The 17639-nt window shown below is 35.4% G+C and overlaps 1 protein-coding gene and 1 long non-coding RNA gene across 2 annotated transcripts in view; one reads left to right on the forward strand and one right to left on the reverse strand.

Moving 5' to 3' along the window:
- The window catches only part of LOC138403717 (uncharacterized), a 123400-nt gene that overhangs the window by 9802 nt on the left and 95959 nt on the right, over positions 1–17639 (reverse strand). The window lies entirely within an intron of this gene.
- On the forward strand, positions 156–3960 carry LOC117991989 (uncharacterized). Its single transcript, XM_069505363.1, has 4 exons — positions 156–966; positions 1046–1192; positions 1346–1417; positions 1621–3960. The coding sequence occupies exons 1-4, from the start codon at positions 864–866 to the stop codon at positions 3648–3650; spliced, it is 2352 nt and encodes a 783-aa protein (XP_069361464.1). The 5' UTR covers positions 156–863; the 3' UTR covers positions 3651–3960.

The following is a 17639-nucleotide window of genomic DNA, read 5'->3' on the forward strand; positions in this document are numbered from 1 at the left end:
GCGAACATCCTAACCACTAGGTCATCACGCCTCATCTATCAGTAAGGTACTGTACACGGAGCATAAAAATTCCTTACATTTCAGCCGATTCTGTAAGCTATTTTCTTTGGAAATTGAGAGCGGCTCGGTCTTTGTTATTAGAACATCGAAATTAATTCTGTGGTCTGGTGCTAAAAGGGCCAAAGTACGTTTTTGTATGAAACGAGATTGTAATGCCAGTTTATTATAAAAGTATGATATTTTTTTGTGCTAAAAGGGCGTTAGTGTATTAACAATCTTTCAAAAGTTACTATGTAAAAAAGGCCAATGTAGTGTGCGCTTTCATACAGTTAAGTAAAAATAAATAAATGATCAAAGGGCTGCAGTATACTTAAGCCGACAAGAAATTATTATTTTTCACTTTCTTAGTAATAGGGTAAGAACAAAAACGATCAAAGTTAACATTAGCCCTTTTTGTGATATAATTTTAGTTTGCCGCTTTATTTATATTAAAGCAAAATAGACCAATCTTTACATTGGTCCATTTTGCACTAAGTCAGTAATATTTTTACTATAATATCCAAATTTTAAAAAGACCAAAGATAACTTTGGTCATATTTGCAACCAAGTGATGAATAAAAAATGAAAATGTCATCTCTGTTAAATAGGCATCAGATTACATTGGCCTATCTTACGTGAAACGAAACGACGTTTTGGCTGTTTATTCTGTGGTCCTGCGTGTCAAACGCCAGTCACAGCCAATGTTTATTTGTCAAACTAGCCGCGTAAATTTGACGTTTAGTGTTTAAAAATATTGCTTTCTATCTAAGATTGAATTATAATCTTTTCTTTTGTTGTGTACTTGATAATAATTGCTTCTTACCATGAATCAACCGAAAAGATTGTTTAAAGATAACCGAAGTGCGAAAATGTTGCGATTACTTACTCGTGTTGAAGCTACTGACGAAGAAGAATCTGATGATAACGGTAAGATTTGAGTTGAGTGTTGTGCCTTACTTTTTTACGTAAAAATATGTTGAATTACAAGTTATATTATAAATTGTAGCTCAATTTGTGCAAGAACATCATGCCGAAGATAAATCGTTCACGCCATTAAACACAGCATCATCAGCAAATGACCAGCAGAGTTATGGTGATAGTCTTGAAATAAATCGGCCACAAGTGGATCCAGTAGCAAGTTCAAGTATCGAAGGTTGGTAAAATACATATCAGTCTTCATGAATGAAAAATAGCTATTATAAATTTACTTTATCTAACTTAGGGATCAGGTGTTTATTATTGTTATGGTTTTAGATTATAGTTGCTTAGATGAGTGTACCTAATTAATGTGTATTTTAAATTGCAGGTTGTCGGTCTGAGCAAGGATGTAATGTCGAAGAGCAATCAATAATGCCACATTCTAGTGAGCTGAATGATGGCAAGTTTCTATTAATTGTATTTTTTTAGTATAGGGATTGGTCAAGTTTCATTTTGTATTTTTTTATGCTAATGATTGTAGGTATGCCTAAATATTCTGGACACCAATCACACTTCCCCTGTTTAGCCATCTATGGAACAGGAAGGATGTTCAAATGATGTACAATCTAATAATTGATTTTTATAACTTTTTTTAATTTACAGGTGTTCTACAAGAATTACAAAACCGAAGCATATTACTAAGTGACTTAGAATTATCTTGTGACAGTTCGGATGAATATATACCCGATTCTTATGAGTCTAGCAGTTCTTCATCAGATAATGAAGAACTTCCAGCTGCCAGTACTGAAAGTTTGTCTTCACATTTGAATAATGTCTCAAATATTACCTCTGCTGTTGCTGTTCCTGAGAGTCCAAATCAGTTGAGTAGAAAAAGAAAAAGGAATCCTAAATTATGGAAAAGAAATGTTAGAAAGGAAAATAGGACTCATGGCAGAAGCTATACATCATGCAAAGGCACCCTAAAACTGGCTAAACAACTTGGGCCTTCCTGCAATTGCAAGAAAAAATGTGCTGATAAGTTTCCTGAATACCTGAGACAAAAGATATTTGCCGAGTTGTATGATTTAACTGCAGAAAGTCAATCACAGTATATAGCAAGCTTGATTGAAGAATTTCCAAAAAAGTCGACTAAGGTTGTCAATGGGTTGAGTAGACGCCAATGGACCCGAAAATACTTCTTCACTAATCAAAGTGAAACTAGAACTGAAGTATGTCAAACTATGTTCCTTAATACATTATCATTATCATTGAAAAAAGTAAGAGTAATTGTTGAGAAAAAAAGGAACTCAGAGGTAGGAATACTTTCTGTAGATCAGCGAGGAAGGCACCAAAAACAGAAAAGAATTAGCGAGGCCAGTAAGATGGAAGTAAAAGAGCATATTAAAATGTTTCCAGCTTATGAAAGCCACTATTCTAGGTCTCATACCCAAAAAAAATATTTAAATGGTGATCTTTCTATTGCTTTGATGTATCGCTTATATGTCACACATTGTAATGAAAATGGACAAACCCCCGTTAAAGAAAGCTACTACAGAAAAGTTTTTGTGGAAGAGTTTAATTTGACATTTAAAAAACCGAAAAATGACACTTGTGGAAAATGTGACAAATTTAAATTACAGTTGGAAGTGGAGCCTAACTTAGAGAAGAAACAAGAAAGTGAGGCAGAAAGATATGAACATGAAAAGCTGTATGAGTCTTCATATGCTGAGAAAAGAAGAGACAATGAAAAAGCTAAAGTAAATGACAAAGTTATAACACTGTCTTTTGACTTACAGAAGTGTCTTCCAACACCTTATTTAACAGCAGGGTTCAGTTTTTACAAGCGACAATTATGGACCCTGAACTTAACAATTTATAGAGTATCACAATCATCAGCTGATGCATATTGTTTATTATGGGATGAAACAATTGCTGGTAGAGGAGGACAAGAAATAGCTTCTTGTTTATATCACCATCTGAACACCCTGCCTAATAACCTAGATGAAATTAACATGTATAGTGACAGCTGCCCAGGACAGAATCGAAATATTTATGTTGCTATTATGATCATGTATTTTATAGAAAACTCTATCAACTCGCCAAGGATTATAAACCTTAAGTTTTTAGAACCAGGCCACACACATATGGAAGCAGACACTATACATGCTTCTATAGAAAAAGCTAAAAAAAAAACTGCAATGAAAATAGAATTACCAAAAGACTGGGCAAACCTAATCAGAACAGTCCATAGGAACCCAAAAATAAATGTTGTAGAAATGCAACAGTCACAATTCTACAACTTCCAAAAACTGCTCACTACACAATACGTACACCGAAAGATAAATTCAGTGAAAGAAAAGGTCAATTGGACTAAAATAAAATGGATACAGTGTAGAAAAGTAGATCCAGGGGTATTATACTACAAATACTCATTTGATGATAGTGAAGAATTATTCAAAGTGCTAAGTTTAAAAAGAAACCGAAATATGACACGTTCACAATCAGAAGATACTGCACCAGTAACACCTCTCGTGCCCCTAAATCAGAGACCTATTAAACTCCCTGCACCAAAAGTCAGAGACCTGCAATCATTTCTGGAGTACCTCCAACCATCCAGCCGTCCATTTTATGAGTCTTTGGAGACTGGCCCCGAAATGGAGGATATTGTGTCATGTTCTGATGAAGAAAATTAAAAATATTGTAATCTTTCCATAGTAAAATTTCTTAGAAAAACAACATTGGCCTTTTTAATTTTATACATAATTGGGAACTAACATAATAATTATCATCAGTGCTAAAGGGGCTTAAGTTGATAATATTTTCCAAAATAACATGTTTTTCTTAAATTAGAATTCAATTCATAAATCTACTTAAAAACACAAATCAAATAAAAGTAAAATATCTTTGCCATACTACAATATAACACCTAAATAATAACTATGTATGCTGATTCATTTTTATAACGCTCATTACTGCAAATAACGATTATTGATATTGGCCCTATTAGCACCAGGCCACAGAATTATAAATTTCTCGTACTCACTATTATTACGTCGAAATTTTAGGAATACATATTATGTACATTTTTTATACGTTACTATTATGAGAAAGGTTTTGGTTTGGAAATTATTCACAATATCTCTCTTGTGGTCACACAGCTAAAAGTTTAAAAAATTGCGCATTTACGTAGTTTAGAATTTAAATAAGAAAAATCTAGGATTTTTCTAGTTTCATGTTTGGGATGTACTTACCTATCTTGATTTTTCGTGTGAGCACAAGTTTTAAATGTCGTGGTAATTTTCTATAACTAATTTTCTAATTTAAAATGCTATTTAGCTAATTTTCTATGCCTTAGCATAGAAAATTAGTGAAAATTAGAAAAAATTGAAAAAAGCTGATACTTAAATCAGCTTTTTTCAATTTTTTCCTGGCCTTCTGTATAAAATAATGTCTCTAAATAATATTATGTACTCGTAGTTCGCTTAAAATAAATAAATTAACAAAGAGGAGCCTTTTCTTGAAAACAGTGGGCGTCGTCTTACTTGCTAATTTATATTCAGTCAAAAGCGAACAAACTAAATAAACAACAAACTGTTACAAAACAAACAGAGAGATTTAGGACTAAGAATAATGTTGATTCGACCATCCTAGTAATAATAAAAATATTTTTATTAAGGGGCGAGATCGAAATTTCATATCATTGTGACCTTTTTCGTAGACCGTCACGATCGTTTTATAGATCGGGACCGGTCAACCGCAATAGCCAATCCTACGAGCAAAATGATCAAGTGATCAGTTCGAATACGCATAAATATGTCGATACTTAGGTCCTCACACACTCCTCAGGTTTATAACTGTGGGAGCAATTATTTCATATAACTGTGGGGGCAAATGGATGGAGACCAAATTTATTGAGTGGAATGTGTCCGGAATAGAAGAACAATACGCATTTAGTGTAATAACTTGTTACATTATCGTATAAGTATTTTGAAAAGAGTAAGTTCCTATTGCTGGCACTTCTCAGTGGAAGCTGCCTTCCGAACACGGCGGTAGAGCTGTTTTGATGTAACAAGTGGCACATGAAATAAAAGTTATTTCCTTTCATTTCATAAGTTCTTGATGGTACCTGCAGATAGGTTGAGCCGCCACTTTATTATTGGTACTTATTGAAGAAATTATATAATTTTAATTTACTGTCTCCTTTTTCCTCTACATAAATTAAAAATTATTTATTCTATTTTAAATTTGTAAAATTTTAATTAGGTAATGATAATTAGGTACGACATACCCTTAGGGCGCGTTCCCACTCTGTTGTGACGATAAAATTAATAGTTGTGCAGTTTACAGCGCCATGACTTGTATATTTGAATGGAGGTGTTCAACCGTTCACCTTATAGGACGGCACGATTACTGTCGTCCGCGACTCTTTTCTAACAACGATACGACGATAAATTACGGTGACGACATAGTGGGAACGCGCCATTATTGAATTTGTCTAACCTCCCGCAGTGTTATTTCGATGTTAACAATACAAACTTCCTTGTTAATTGTTTAGATATTTCCGAAATTCAGTACAATGGAATGATACGCATTGTATTTCGACAATCCAATAGGGACCTACAATGAATACCGTAGGTACTAAAACTACATGGAGCATCGTTGGGATTATGATTATTACTAGTTGATAACCGCGACTTTGTCCGCTTATTGCAGTTTTATTTGTAGTTTATTATTTTATTAGTGTAATTAGTAGGTATAATGTATTGGATTTAATGGGTTTAATTTTTTTGCGGAGAATCGTAATGCTTTTTCTAAAATAAAAGTAGCCTAAGTTAGTCCTTATAACATCATCTACCTATCTACCATTGAAAGTCCCATCAAAATCAGTCTGATTTCAGCCATTTCGGAGATTAGCTGAAATAAACAGACATACATATATATTATTTTCATTAAGATAGATATAGATTTTTAATTATAAGTTGCATATATTATGCATTATATTATATGTATGTACATGTACTTTCATTATGCATTTAGTAAAAAGCTGTTTTGACATTACTGTTATCGCATTTGTATTTGGCGCCTTTAATGAAGTCGCGTGATTTATTGCGTGGCGAGGCAGCCATCTTGAGTCGATTGTATAAATACGGGTGGTTGGTGGTTTTTAAACTAGTCTCGTTCCGACGCGAGATTCGACCGACTATTAAATGCTTTTTGTGTTTAGGTCGCCATTTTGTTTGAGTGGTTGCAATAGCAATTACGTCCTGATCAAGTTAATATTGCAGTTAGGTTATAAAGAGTAAAACTATCGATAAGCCGCTGCGCGTCGTGATTAATATTTAACTTCACTCCTGGTATGTTTATATTACAAACGGATATTCCAATTTTATTTATATGTAAAGATACTTACATCGGGTTATTCCATTTCGGCCTGTCAGTTGCATATCTACAAAACCCATTATTTAACAGTGACAAATGGCGGTTGTGCAATAGTTGCTGTCCTGAAAAATCGGTTTCAGCTGGTTGAACAGACGCAACATATATTTTTCAGTTTATGGTGGTGGGAAACTTGAAAAACAAGTATCCATACTAATATTATAAATGCGAAAGTGTGTCTGTCTGTCTGTCTGTCTGCTAGCTTTTCACGGCCCACCCGTTCAACCGATTTGACCAAATTTGGTACAGAGATAACTTGCATACCGGGGAAGGACATAGGCTACTTTTTATCCCGGAAATCAAAGAATTCCCACTGAATTTTACAAAACCTAATTCCACGCGGACGAAGTTGTGGGCATCATCTAGTTATTAAATGAAATAAAAATATTTTTTATTCAATTCAATTTAAAAAACCTAGAAACAAGTACTTTTGAATTAATATTAAAAGATACCGTTGTGAGAATATAAAGTGGATAAATTCCGCTGGGATAGCAGATTTTTAACAAATTAAAGTATATTAGATGTTCTATATCGTAAAATGAATAGAGATTATCTTACATTTCATTATATTGTGTAAAGACAAAGTAGCCTTGTTGCAAACATCAATCTCTTCTAGGCAACTTTTGAATAGTGGCTAGAGAGGAGAGATAAGCGGGAAGAGGGATAAGAGGAGGTAAGCGGGAAGGATGTATCTATACCGGTACCTAATGAATAAATAAAGAGAAAAAAAACCGGCCAAGTGCGAGTCAAACTAGCACACTGAGGGTTCCGTACTACAATCGTATTTTATCAACATTTTGAGCGATAAATAAAAAAGTACCTATTATGCAAAAAAATTAACTAAAAATCTGTTTTAGAATGTAAAAGTAAAGCTCTTTCATATGATACCCCATTTGGTATAGTAATCTTACTTTGAAAGTTTACACTTTTTTTTTCATGTAAGGAACCACAATCCACGGTTTTTAGATTTTCCCCCTTATATTTGATGTAAGACCTACCCTTCTCCCAAATTTCATGGTTCTAGGTCAACGGGAAGTACCCTATAGGTTTCTTGACAGACAGACAACAAAGTGATCCTATATTAGGTTTCCGTTTTTCCTTTTGAGGCAAGGAACCCTAAAAACTTATTAAGTACATAGAAATATGTAAATTAAATAGAGAAAAGTAAATATTTGTGAGAAATAATACATAATAATATGTTTAGTTTGCGTTACGTTATTATTTACTGTATATAACTTACTAGTTTATGATAAACATCTCTAATGCTTGTATATATTTTACAAGTTTGATTAGTTAAGGTTAGTTTAGTTATAATGGAAGGTTAAATCTGTTTGCTGTTTATATCTAAATACATTACATACTCTGAGAAACTAATTGAGATCTTACATTCTTGTTTATCAAAACTTTCATAAAGTAGTTTGTTGACTTTAAACTTAGCAATAATAACATTAAATAAAATAGAAGCGAATAGAACAGCGAGGCAGTGATAGCCTAGTGGTTAAGTCGTCAGCCTCCTATTCGGAGGCCCAGGGTTCAATTACTTGCCTCAACGGTGAAGGAAAACCTCATGAGGAAACCTGCCTACCTGAGAGTTCTCCATAATATGTTCTCAAAGGTGTGTGAAGTCTGCCAATCCGCACGTGGCCAACATGGTGGACTATGGCCTGAACCAGAACAGATGAAAATTAGCGCTGTATGTTCTTGTGCAACAAGGCATGCAGCATAATGCTGAGCTGGGACCCTTTTTCGGGTTGTGCCACACATGACAGTTCGTTCCGGCGCTTCTTTTGCTTGTTCTCAGGTGGAAGAAGCGCCGGAACTAGCTCTTAGTTTTAAAATGTGATGTGTGATACAGTTATGTACATAAATAAACGTCTTTTCTTTCTTTCTTCTTTCTTTTAACTCAGCAGTGGGCTGGCGATGGCTCGATGATGATGGTAATAATTTATGTCCATTTCAGTGGTCCAAGTGAAATCTAGATATTTTCAAGCCAGACAGGTTATCAAAAATGTATAATTTGCCTTAGATTTAGTTTATAACTTGTTTCACGTTTGTTTGCCAAGTTCATTCATTATGCAAGACAAAGTTCCTTTGATCAAACAAACCACAGCCTCTCTGGATCTACCCACAATCCACAATGGGTAGTAGCTCTTATCTAGGTTAATATACCTAGTAGAAATCTTGTAATATTACTAGTTAAACAAGTTCAAAGTTCGCTCTGAAGAAATTTCTGAAATAGGCGCCTACCTACGAACAAATAATTTTTGAAAATTCCATCCCTAGAGAAATTGTATGAAAGTCCGTCATTTTTCAAGTCATATCTATGAAAATTGGTTTTTGAGCTTTCGGGCAAAAATGAAAAAATTGTATCTATGTGTTTCATAATTATTTTTTTTTCCCTTTATCGATTTTTAAAACATCCACTCGAGCGAAGCTGGGGCGGGTCAGCTAGTCTTTCAATAATCTGTTTGGCGGAAAACACACATCCGGTGTAAGTAAATGCCTACTTACGACACGACCGACAAAAACACGTCGTTTAAAGCTCTTGGGACTTCAGGTCTTACGGGTCCAGCTGCCGTGTCTATCTCCTTAATTAGGGTTCCGTAGTAAACAAGGAACCTTTATAGTTTCGTCATGTCCGTCCGTCTGTCTGTCCGTCCTCGGTTAATCTCAGAGACTATTAGAGAAATCTGTAATTTGGCATGCATATAAATATTAATCACGCTGAAAAAGTGATGAAATAAAATTGTGATAATTTTTTTAGGGTAGCCTCTACATGTAAAGTGGGGATGATTTTTTTTCTCGTCTAGCCCATGGTGTGGGGTATCGTTGAATAGGTCTTTTAAAAATACTGTGGGTGTGGGAACATCATTTTTCGATTTCTAGATCTGTTTGTAAAATGTGATGCTTCAAAGTGCTAATTTTTATTAGAGTCAAGTGTGAATTCTCTGTGGTAAGAGGTAACCTTTTAGCAGTATAGGACGGCAGCGAAGAAAATTTCCGCTCGCCGCGAAATTACTGTCGCTAAAGCTTAACGCTAGATTTGTCCTTTATGTGTCTGTGTGAGTCAAATTGTTGTTTACAGGACAGTGAACGTGATATTAGACCTCAACATTCGTCACGTACCTACTCTTTTAGTAGGCGGATTATTTTGTTAACAACGGAACTTTTGTGTTAGAGTGGGCTAATCATGGCCTATTCCATAAAGTAGATGGATACTATCAGTAAGTGGCAATCCATTTCCTCTAATATTATTACCGGATATATTCGATACCACCCCGCCCGTAGAGCTCCGACTGATTAATTGGATTCAACAATTTGGCACAAGACACTTTCTACGGTGAATAAAAACCGGCCAAGTGCGTGGCGGGCCCAGCGCAGTATAGGGATCCGTATTCATACTCCTTAACCTGTGAACCCTACTTAGCCATGATAGTTTTCCTTTAAAATTGATTATATATACTACTGCTACGAATTTTTTCACGTTCCTATATACTACCATTTGGCTGATAAAGGCCCCCCCTTCATCAGCCAAATGGTAGTTTTGGCTCTTTTATAATGCGATATAAATGACAAGATATGCCCAAGCGAACAAAATTATTAACGGTTTTGGAACCAAATAAATCAGCGCCACCTTTTAGTTACTAATGAACGACCCGTTTGAAATCCAGATGTCACTGAGGTTGCATTGGTGGTAAATAAACATTTTAGAAGTCGGTGCCATTTTGCTTGTTCAATGGCCCTGTCCTTACGAAGTAATAGTCAATAAGTCTATGATTGCAATATTTGTGCCGGACAGACAAAAACAAAAAGTGACCTGCAAACACAACCTAGAAACGTGTTAAAAAGAGGTTTATTGGCCGGCGTAAAAATAGCCCAAAAGTCTATGAACATTTTTCCCAGATGTTTAGGTTTTGGCTTCCAAATGCGGCTTATTATCTTTATCTTTTAAAACTTTTTGAACCATCAAAGATAATTTATTCTGTGCGAGTACAGAATATTAAATAAGGAAAACAACGTCAGTTTATTAAAAGTAATTCATAATAAGGGTTTCCAAATGAAAGGGTATTTCAGTTTATTGTAATTTATTCCATAAGAAAATACGATTCGTCTTACTCTTCATTTGTTATTGGAGTTTTTCGCAAAGCTTTGCCAGTTCTATCTGAAAATCAGCATGATTCCTAGTCTTAAATTTTATATTCAATTGGTGATATTATTATTTTTCTTCACCTTACATGAGACCAGCTCTTCACCAACCTTGGCTGACTTTATTGTTGGTTTTTAATGCTTTGAACCTTTTAGTTTTTTGCTCCCGAGTCCTGACATTGACTAAGTACCTATCAAATACAAAACAAAATCGTTTGTTGTAGAAAAGCGACAACGCTCACGCCTCATTTTGTCGGTCGGAGGAAACAAGACTATAAGATTTTATTTTGTTTTCATGTCAGCGTCTTATAAAGCAAATTTATGAAGGAAATTGAAATTAAAAATATTTTTAATTTTATAATAAAAAAAAAAATACTGCAGTAGTTTTCAACAAAATACAGAGTTCTTTTGGGTCTTTAATATCTCGTGCCTCTCGCGGGAATCCGGCGCATATCAATTAAGTATTTGCTGCTTAAAAAACCTTCTGTGGACTTCTGCCCTACACAGTATTTAAAAGTACTACATCCGAATATTATCCTTTTTAATTCACATGTACCAGCTAACCCTTGATCACTCCTGGTGGTAATTCATAACCACAGGTGATGATACAGCCTAAGACGAAAGCGGGCTACCTGGAAGGGACATGATAGTTAATCCATACTCCTTCCGTACTTACTAACTAATAATAAACTACTTACACGTAGTAACTAATTACTTACGTAATTGGTTCCTACGTGGTATCGTATCGTAACGTTAAATCAATTGGTAGGCTGGTAATTAGCCATGGATGAAGCCTATCAACCAGAAATCAAAGTCACTCTTATATGATCACTAGCTGACCCGCCCCGGCTTCGCTCGGGTGGAATTTCGAAGTGACAATAGAGGTGGGGGTTGAATTTCCAAAAATCCTGGAACACATATTTCTTTATTTGTGACCGACAACCCAAATACCAATTTTATCTACAGTAAAAGAGCGATTTTTATAAGAAATTGTAAGAGCCACTTCCTGGATCTAGGTGCCTCTTTGGATGCCTAGTCTAGGTCTAGGAAGTGTTTCATTTAACGATATTTTATATGTACAAATATGCACTAATTAACAGCTTTTAATTTTTATAACAGTTTTTTACCTAGATTTTATTAAATTTGTATAACGCGAACTCGCCATCCTCACATAAACTTTAACAGTTTCTAGAGGATGGCGAACTGTTTATTTTAAAATGTATTATTGAAATTTACGTGATAAATAAAAAAAAAAAAAAAAAAATTCATGCAAGTAACTTGAAAAATGACGGACTTTCATACAAACTTTCATCCCCTATTTAACCCGCTTAGGGGTGGAATTTCGAAAAATCCTTTCTTAGTGGATACCTACTCTTTACAAAGAATATTCCCTCAAAATTTTATGTCTCTAGAACCAGCGGTTTAGGCTGTGCGTTGATATATATGTCAGTCCTTTGAATTTTATATATATAGATAACGCTCACCATTGCGCCATGGAGGTCGTCAAAAGTATTTTAGCAGGTAGAACCTAGGTTTCTCTTTAATTAGTACCTAGTCTAATTTCAGCCGTGTAGATATAGACATGATTGCCGAGTGGTTAAGACGTCCGCCTCCTATTCGGGAGGTCAGGGGTTGTAAAACGGTGCTCAATATTGAGCCGGCGATTGGTTGATTATGATGATGATGATACCCAAACAAGTAGGTACAGCTATGGACTAGTCGTTATGGCGTATCAAGGTATTTTGTAATCCGAAATATCTGAGCGTGCCAATATGTTCTGTTATTAGACCGTGTTTACTATCTACTGTGAGAATAGTGGTGCAGGCTAACGGGACGATATTGGCATGCCGTGTTCTAAGCCTGTACAGTACGCGGCAGAAAAGCATTTCCTCTGTCGTTGGGACAGACAAAACGTCACATAAGTATGAGTGACAGAGACAATGCTCTACAAAGCCGAAATCTCATTTTAAAGGTCGATGTACATCATTTTCTGCAGCGAACTGTATCTACATTGTATCTGTCTTTGATAGGTCTGTTGCACGATATAGGTTAGTTGAGTGTACTGAAGTGACATGTGACTAGTTGTGACAGCGCATTACAGTCGATTTCGCTGGTTAAGCAACGATGACCCAGGTCAGTAGCTGGATAGGTGAACAATGTTGGAGGTTGGGGACTATTTTGTTGACTCCTTGCCTCGGAGAGCACGTTAAGTCATTGTTTATTTTCATCAAACCTAAAAAATATATAGGTAGGTACCTACTAATTTATAGTCCGCGACAGGTTGAGATGGCAATCGGGGTATGAGGCGGGGTGACGCTCGCATGCTCGCACGTCACCTGCGCTCGCCCGCACCGGGTTAGCGCGAGGGCTGTGCAGTGTGCGGGTGTGCAGGGCGTTCCCTCCCCGATTGCCATCTCGATCTGTAGCGTACTATACACGTCGAACTTACTTAAGTTTATTGATCAAATTACGGGCTTTCCCTTTCGGAGACCTGTTAAAAATTGAAGGAAAATAAATTGGAGCTGTCATATAGGGAGCCGGCCGTGACGCTGGAGACAAATTATGATGAATAGTAGATGACTCAGCTTCAAAGGCGCGGCGAAGATTAACGATACAACACGGTTTCCGCTTATTTATAGAAGTTGTGATTTTATTATGTTGGAACACTTTTTACGCTTGGGAAAATATTTACAGTAAACAGCAAAGTAATGTACATCGACCTTTAGAAGGAGATAGCAGATTTGTAGAGCATTGCCTCTGTCGTTGAGACCGGCAATATAATGCGGAGGGAAGAAAGCCATGTCACTAGAAGAATTTTAAGTATGCATGTGGAAGAAAAAAGAGGAGAGGACGACCAAAGAAATGGTGGATGGATTGCGTGAAAGAAGATATGCGTGAAAAAGGGGTGCTGAATACCTACGTTGCCGAATGACAGAAGTGAGTGGAACGTAGCATGGGGTAAGGTAAGGAAGAAGAGAGGTACAGAGATCTTTCGTCTCGGGAACGGGCTACTATGGGTAGGCTACTTTGAGTCGTGGAAAATCAAAAGTTCCCACAGGATTTTCAAAAACCTAAATACACGCGGGCGAAGCCGCGGGCATCAGCTAGCAGTATATAAATAAACAAAACTAAGAACTTTGCATAAAACCTGTAAAAGAAGTAAAATCGCAATAAAAAGCCCCCTAATATACTACTCAAATTGAATTTAGTTGAAAACATTTTATTTCTTCCAATCAGCCCCTGCTAGCGATGTGTACAGAAGAATAAAACTTTTATTGGTACGCATTTGATGAATCACCTTTTTACGATACGGGTGTCGTAAATGATTGATTCAACTTTTTTTCCTAATCAAACACCCGTCAATGAATTGAGAAAAATTCACCACTTATTTTAATACAAATAGTGGATATAAACAAGAAAATTACTTTTTTGTAGTAAAAAAAGCGGCCAAGTGCGAGTCAGGCTGGCGCAACGAGGGTTCCGTACTACGGTCGTATTTTTTCGACATTTTGCACGATAATTCGAAAACTGCCAGTGTTTGGATGGGTGTTGAAACACTCAGCACCAACCACCCACCACAGCCACACCCTCCGCTCCTGGGGCTATGCCCCATGGGTGCGTCTACTGCGCCCTCTGCTCGTGCCAGGTCAATTAGCCATGACCAACAATATCTCATGAAGAGAAATTGTTAACCATGTTACCAGGGTACACCGGCCCAAGCGCTGCTCTTCCCCCGCAAGAGACTCGCAACACTCAGGCACACGGGGAGGTTACCTGGCTGGTACTCCCTCTTACAGTAAGCCTAGTCCAATAGTAAAGTGTTTGGAAACTAAGACGTCCCGAAAGGTAGGTACAAATAACTAATAAGATTTCTCACAAATCACTAGCCAATTCACGAAGCAGGGATCCGTAATATATTTCCTGTTATCAATACCGTCGTTAATCAAGCAATCTATTTATAGGCACGAGAGGCTTGTTACTCTTTACTTATTACATCATTATTCGACCATCATTTCCAAAGAGTAATAAGTAAATATTATTGCCTTTAATTCCCATAGGCTTTCTGAATCACAAATATTTGTATTCATTTAATAAAATACTAGGTGATAGGAATAAAATCCCGTGGGAATTCTTTGATTTTCCAGGACAAAAAGTAGCCTATGTCCTTCCCCTGGAAGCAAGCTACCTCTGTACCAAATTTCGCCAAAATCGGTTAAACGGACGGCCCGTGAAAAGCTAGCTGACAGACAGACAGACAGACACACTTTCGCATTTATAACATTAGTATGTATATGGAAATATTAGTATGGATACGGATTGTTTTTGGTAACTAACTTTTGAAATCTATGATAAATTATGTGAACCGTGAAATTAAGGTGGAATGAATTTTCATTTTGGTCATAAAGTTTTACGTTTTAGGTAGGTATTTAAACATTTGTAGTGATGAGTTAAATAAAACAGTTACATTCTGAAAACTCCAGCTATTTTAACTTTTCTCATCTAGAGCCCAAAATTGAATAGTAAATTAGTAATGAGTTCTTAATAATCACTACCCATATTATAAACGCGAAAGCTTGTTTGTACAAACAACAAACCAATAAACCAACAATGGTTTATTGGATTGTTGATTTGTTAGTTCGTCCTTCCATCACGCCCTCAACGGAGCAACGGATTGACCTGATTTTTTACATGGCTATGACATAGGCTATATTTTATTTTCAAAAAAAATTAGAGATCCCTAGATTGTAAATAAGCTACCCGTGCGAAGTCAGGGCGGGTCGCTATAAATAGTCATCATCTCGTCTCATATTCGAAATATTGTAACCACATTTTATTTATTATTGGTTTCATTAATTTAAAACGACTCAATTACTGAAACACAAATGGAAAGTTAATTGAAAGGTATATTAACGCGAATTAACTTTGTAACTGCAAGCCAAAAGGGAAATGAAAAGCCGTGTTTTCCCATTTTCTCGGAACGAGGAGTTGATATTACCTCGTAAACCAAACAGAGCCTCTCACTTTATTAACCGACTTCAAAAAAGAAAAACCACTAGTTTTAGTTTATGTAATATTATGACTTCGTTATATCGTCGACTCACAAATATTTATAAAGGTGAAACTTTGTTTTGTGTGTGTAATTGACTAATTGTGTATGTTTGTTACTCTTTCACGTAGAAAGTGCTGGACGAATTTGAGTGAAGATAAATCCGTACATTGGATTTAACACAAAGGCTACTTTTTATCTATCCCGCAAAAATCCATGATTTCTGCGGAATTTTTTAAACATTTATCCACGCGCTGACGAAGTCGCGGACATCATCCAGTACTGAATAATTAAAAATAATAAATAAAAATATATAATTATTTATGTCAAATGTACACTCGTGTCCTCAAAATTTTTGATATTGGTTTGATATTAATCGGAGCCAATTAATTAAAATTAAATATTAAATTAAATTGGGCAGGTACTGGTACCTACCTATTTAATTATTAGCTTTCAAAAGTTCCTAATTTTTATTTCTTTATCAAAATCATCAAAATACATTCCACGTTTAATTAAGTAAACGACCAGAAAAAAAAGTTGTATTCTTTGTTTACTTTTTTTGTAGGTAGGTAGGTACTATCTCGATTTATAGATCCTTAATAAAAATATTTGTTCATTTATACAAATTTTTTAAACATGATTGAATTGAAGACATTGATTTTATATGTTTACCAAAGACGACAGGGAAGAAAACCTGCTTAATATTCACCGAAGATACCGGCTATCTATAATCAAGATTACCAACCGCCAGCCGAATTCGGTTAGTGGCATATTAATCTTAATAAACGTGAAATTACGTAAACCTATTTTTATTATTAGGGTAAATAAAAGTAGAGGGCTACATTATAGGGTAACGTTTAATTTTTAATTAAGGTATCTTCCTGTGTTTTAACATTTTTTTTCAGTAGCCGTGTTTCAGTTGGGTTTTACCATTAACCTATTAACTATTTAACTATCGTAGGATAGATTGATAGTGGTAGCGAATCAAAGCAAAATTCTAACACGTAGCATTATACATAAATGCTACGTAAAATTTTACATAGTATTATACACGTATTATATGTATAATGTTATATGAAAATACAGAATGCTATGTAGAATTCTAAAATTTAACATAACATAGGCTGTATATTTAATGCTAAGTAAAATTTTTGAATTTCGCTAAATGTTAGCGAAATTCAAAAATTTTACATAGCCTAGCATTAAGGTATTGAGAGAAAAAAATTATTTCGATTCGCTGTCGATGTGAATAGACCAATCTAGGCAATAAAATTTCAATCTAGGCAATAATACCTAGTGAGCAAGTTTATCGTACAGTAAGCTTTATCTATCTTGCCAAAGTATCACGAATAAGATGTATGGCAATATTTCCTTGGCTTGGCTTTCCTTCTTTTTTCACAATAAAGTCCTTTTGTTGAAGAGTAATTGAATGTTTTATTGGCATTTACCTAAAGAATTTTACGATACAATAGAATTTAACTTGAAACGGTCGCGGACTGAATAGGGAATTAATTAAGCTTGTTTTTTTCTTTCTAGCAGGGAGCTGGTAACAAATTCACGTCGTTGTTGATAACGCTGTGAACGCTTAGAAAGGATTTTTGAAAAATCCTTTCTTGAAAGGGGGTAAAATAGAGGGTTGAAATTTGTGTAGACACGGGCATGAGCTAGTGTAGTTATATTTATTGACTTTCAATCCAGCTACTAGGCATGTTAAATTACAAGTTGATTTTAGTGATTTTAATATTAAATGCTTCAGTAATTTTTGGTTTGCACTATTGTCGTACCTACTCCTAGCACAAGCCTGACGCTTAGTTGGAGAGGAAAGGGGAATATTAGTCATTTAACATGGCTAATATTCTTTAAAAAAAAAATTAAAGTTCTGGCACGCGAGCTAATAAGTTAATTTTTCTGCCATCAGCTCCGTATCTATTCTATACAGCTATTCACTGAAGTAGTCGTAAAGCAGCTATTCTAGCCCACAAACAACGCCCCACGAAGCCATAAAAAGCTCACAACAATAGAATCACTAGTTCACTTTATTACCTTTATGAAA

Source organism: Maniola hyperantus, chromosome 20 (genome assembly GCF_902806685.2).
Source record: "Maniola hyperantus chromosome 20, iAphHyp1.2, whole genome shotgun sequence".
Lineage (NCBI taxonomy): Eukaryota > Metazoa > Arthropoda > Insecta > Lepidoptera > Nymphalidae > Maniola > Maniola hyperantus.

Excerpts from the sequence above, each read along its gene's own strand:
- LOC117991989 (XM_069505363.1), top strand. The coding sequence starts at position 864 with ATGAATCAACCGAAAAGATTGTTTAAAGATAACCGAAGTGCGAAAATG. Across the intron at positions 967-1,045 it reads AGAAGAATCTGATGATAACG|CTCAATTTGTGCAAGAACAT; the intron begins GTAAGATTTGAG and ends TATAAATTGTAG. Across the intron at positions 1,193-1,345 it reads AGCAAGTTCAAGTATCGAAG|GTTGTCGGTCTGAGCAAGGA; the intron begins GTTGGTAAAATA and ends TTTAAATTGCAG.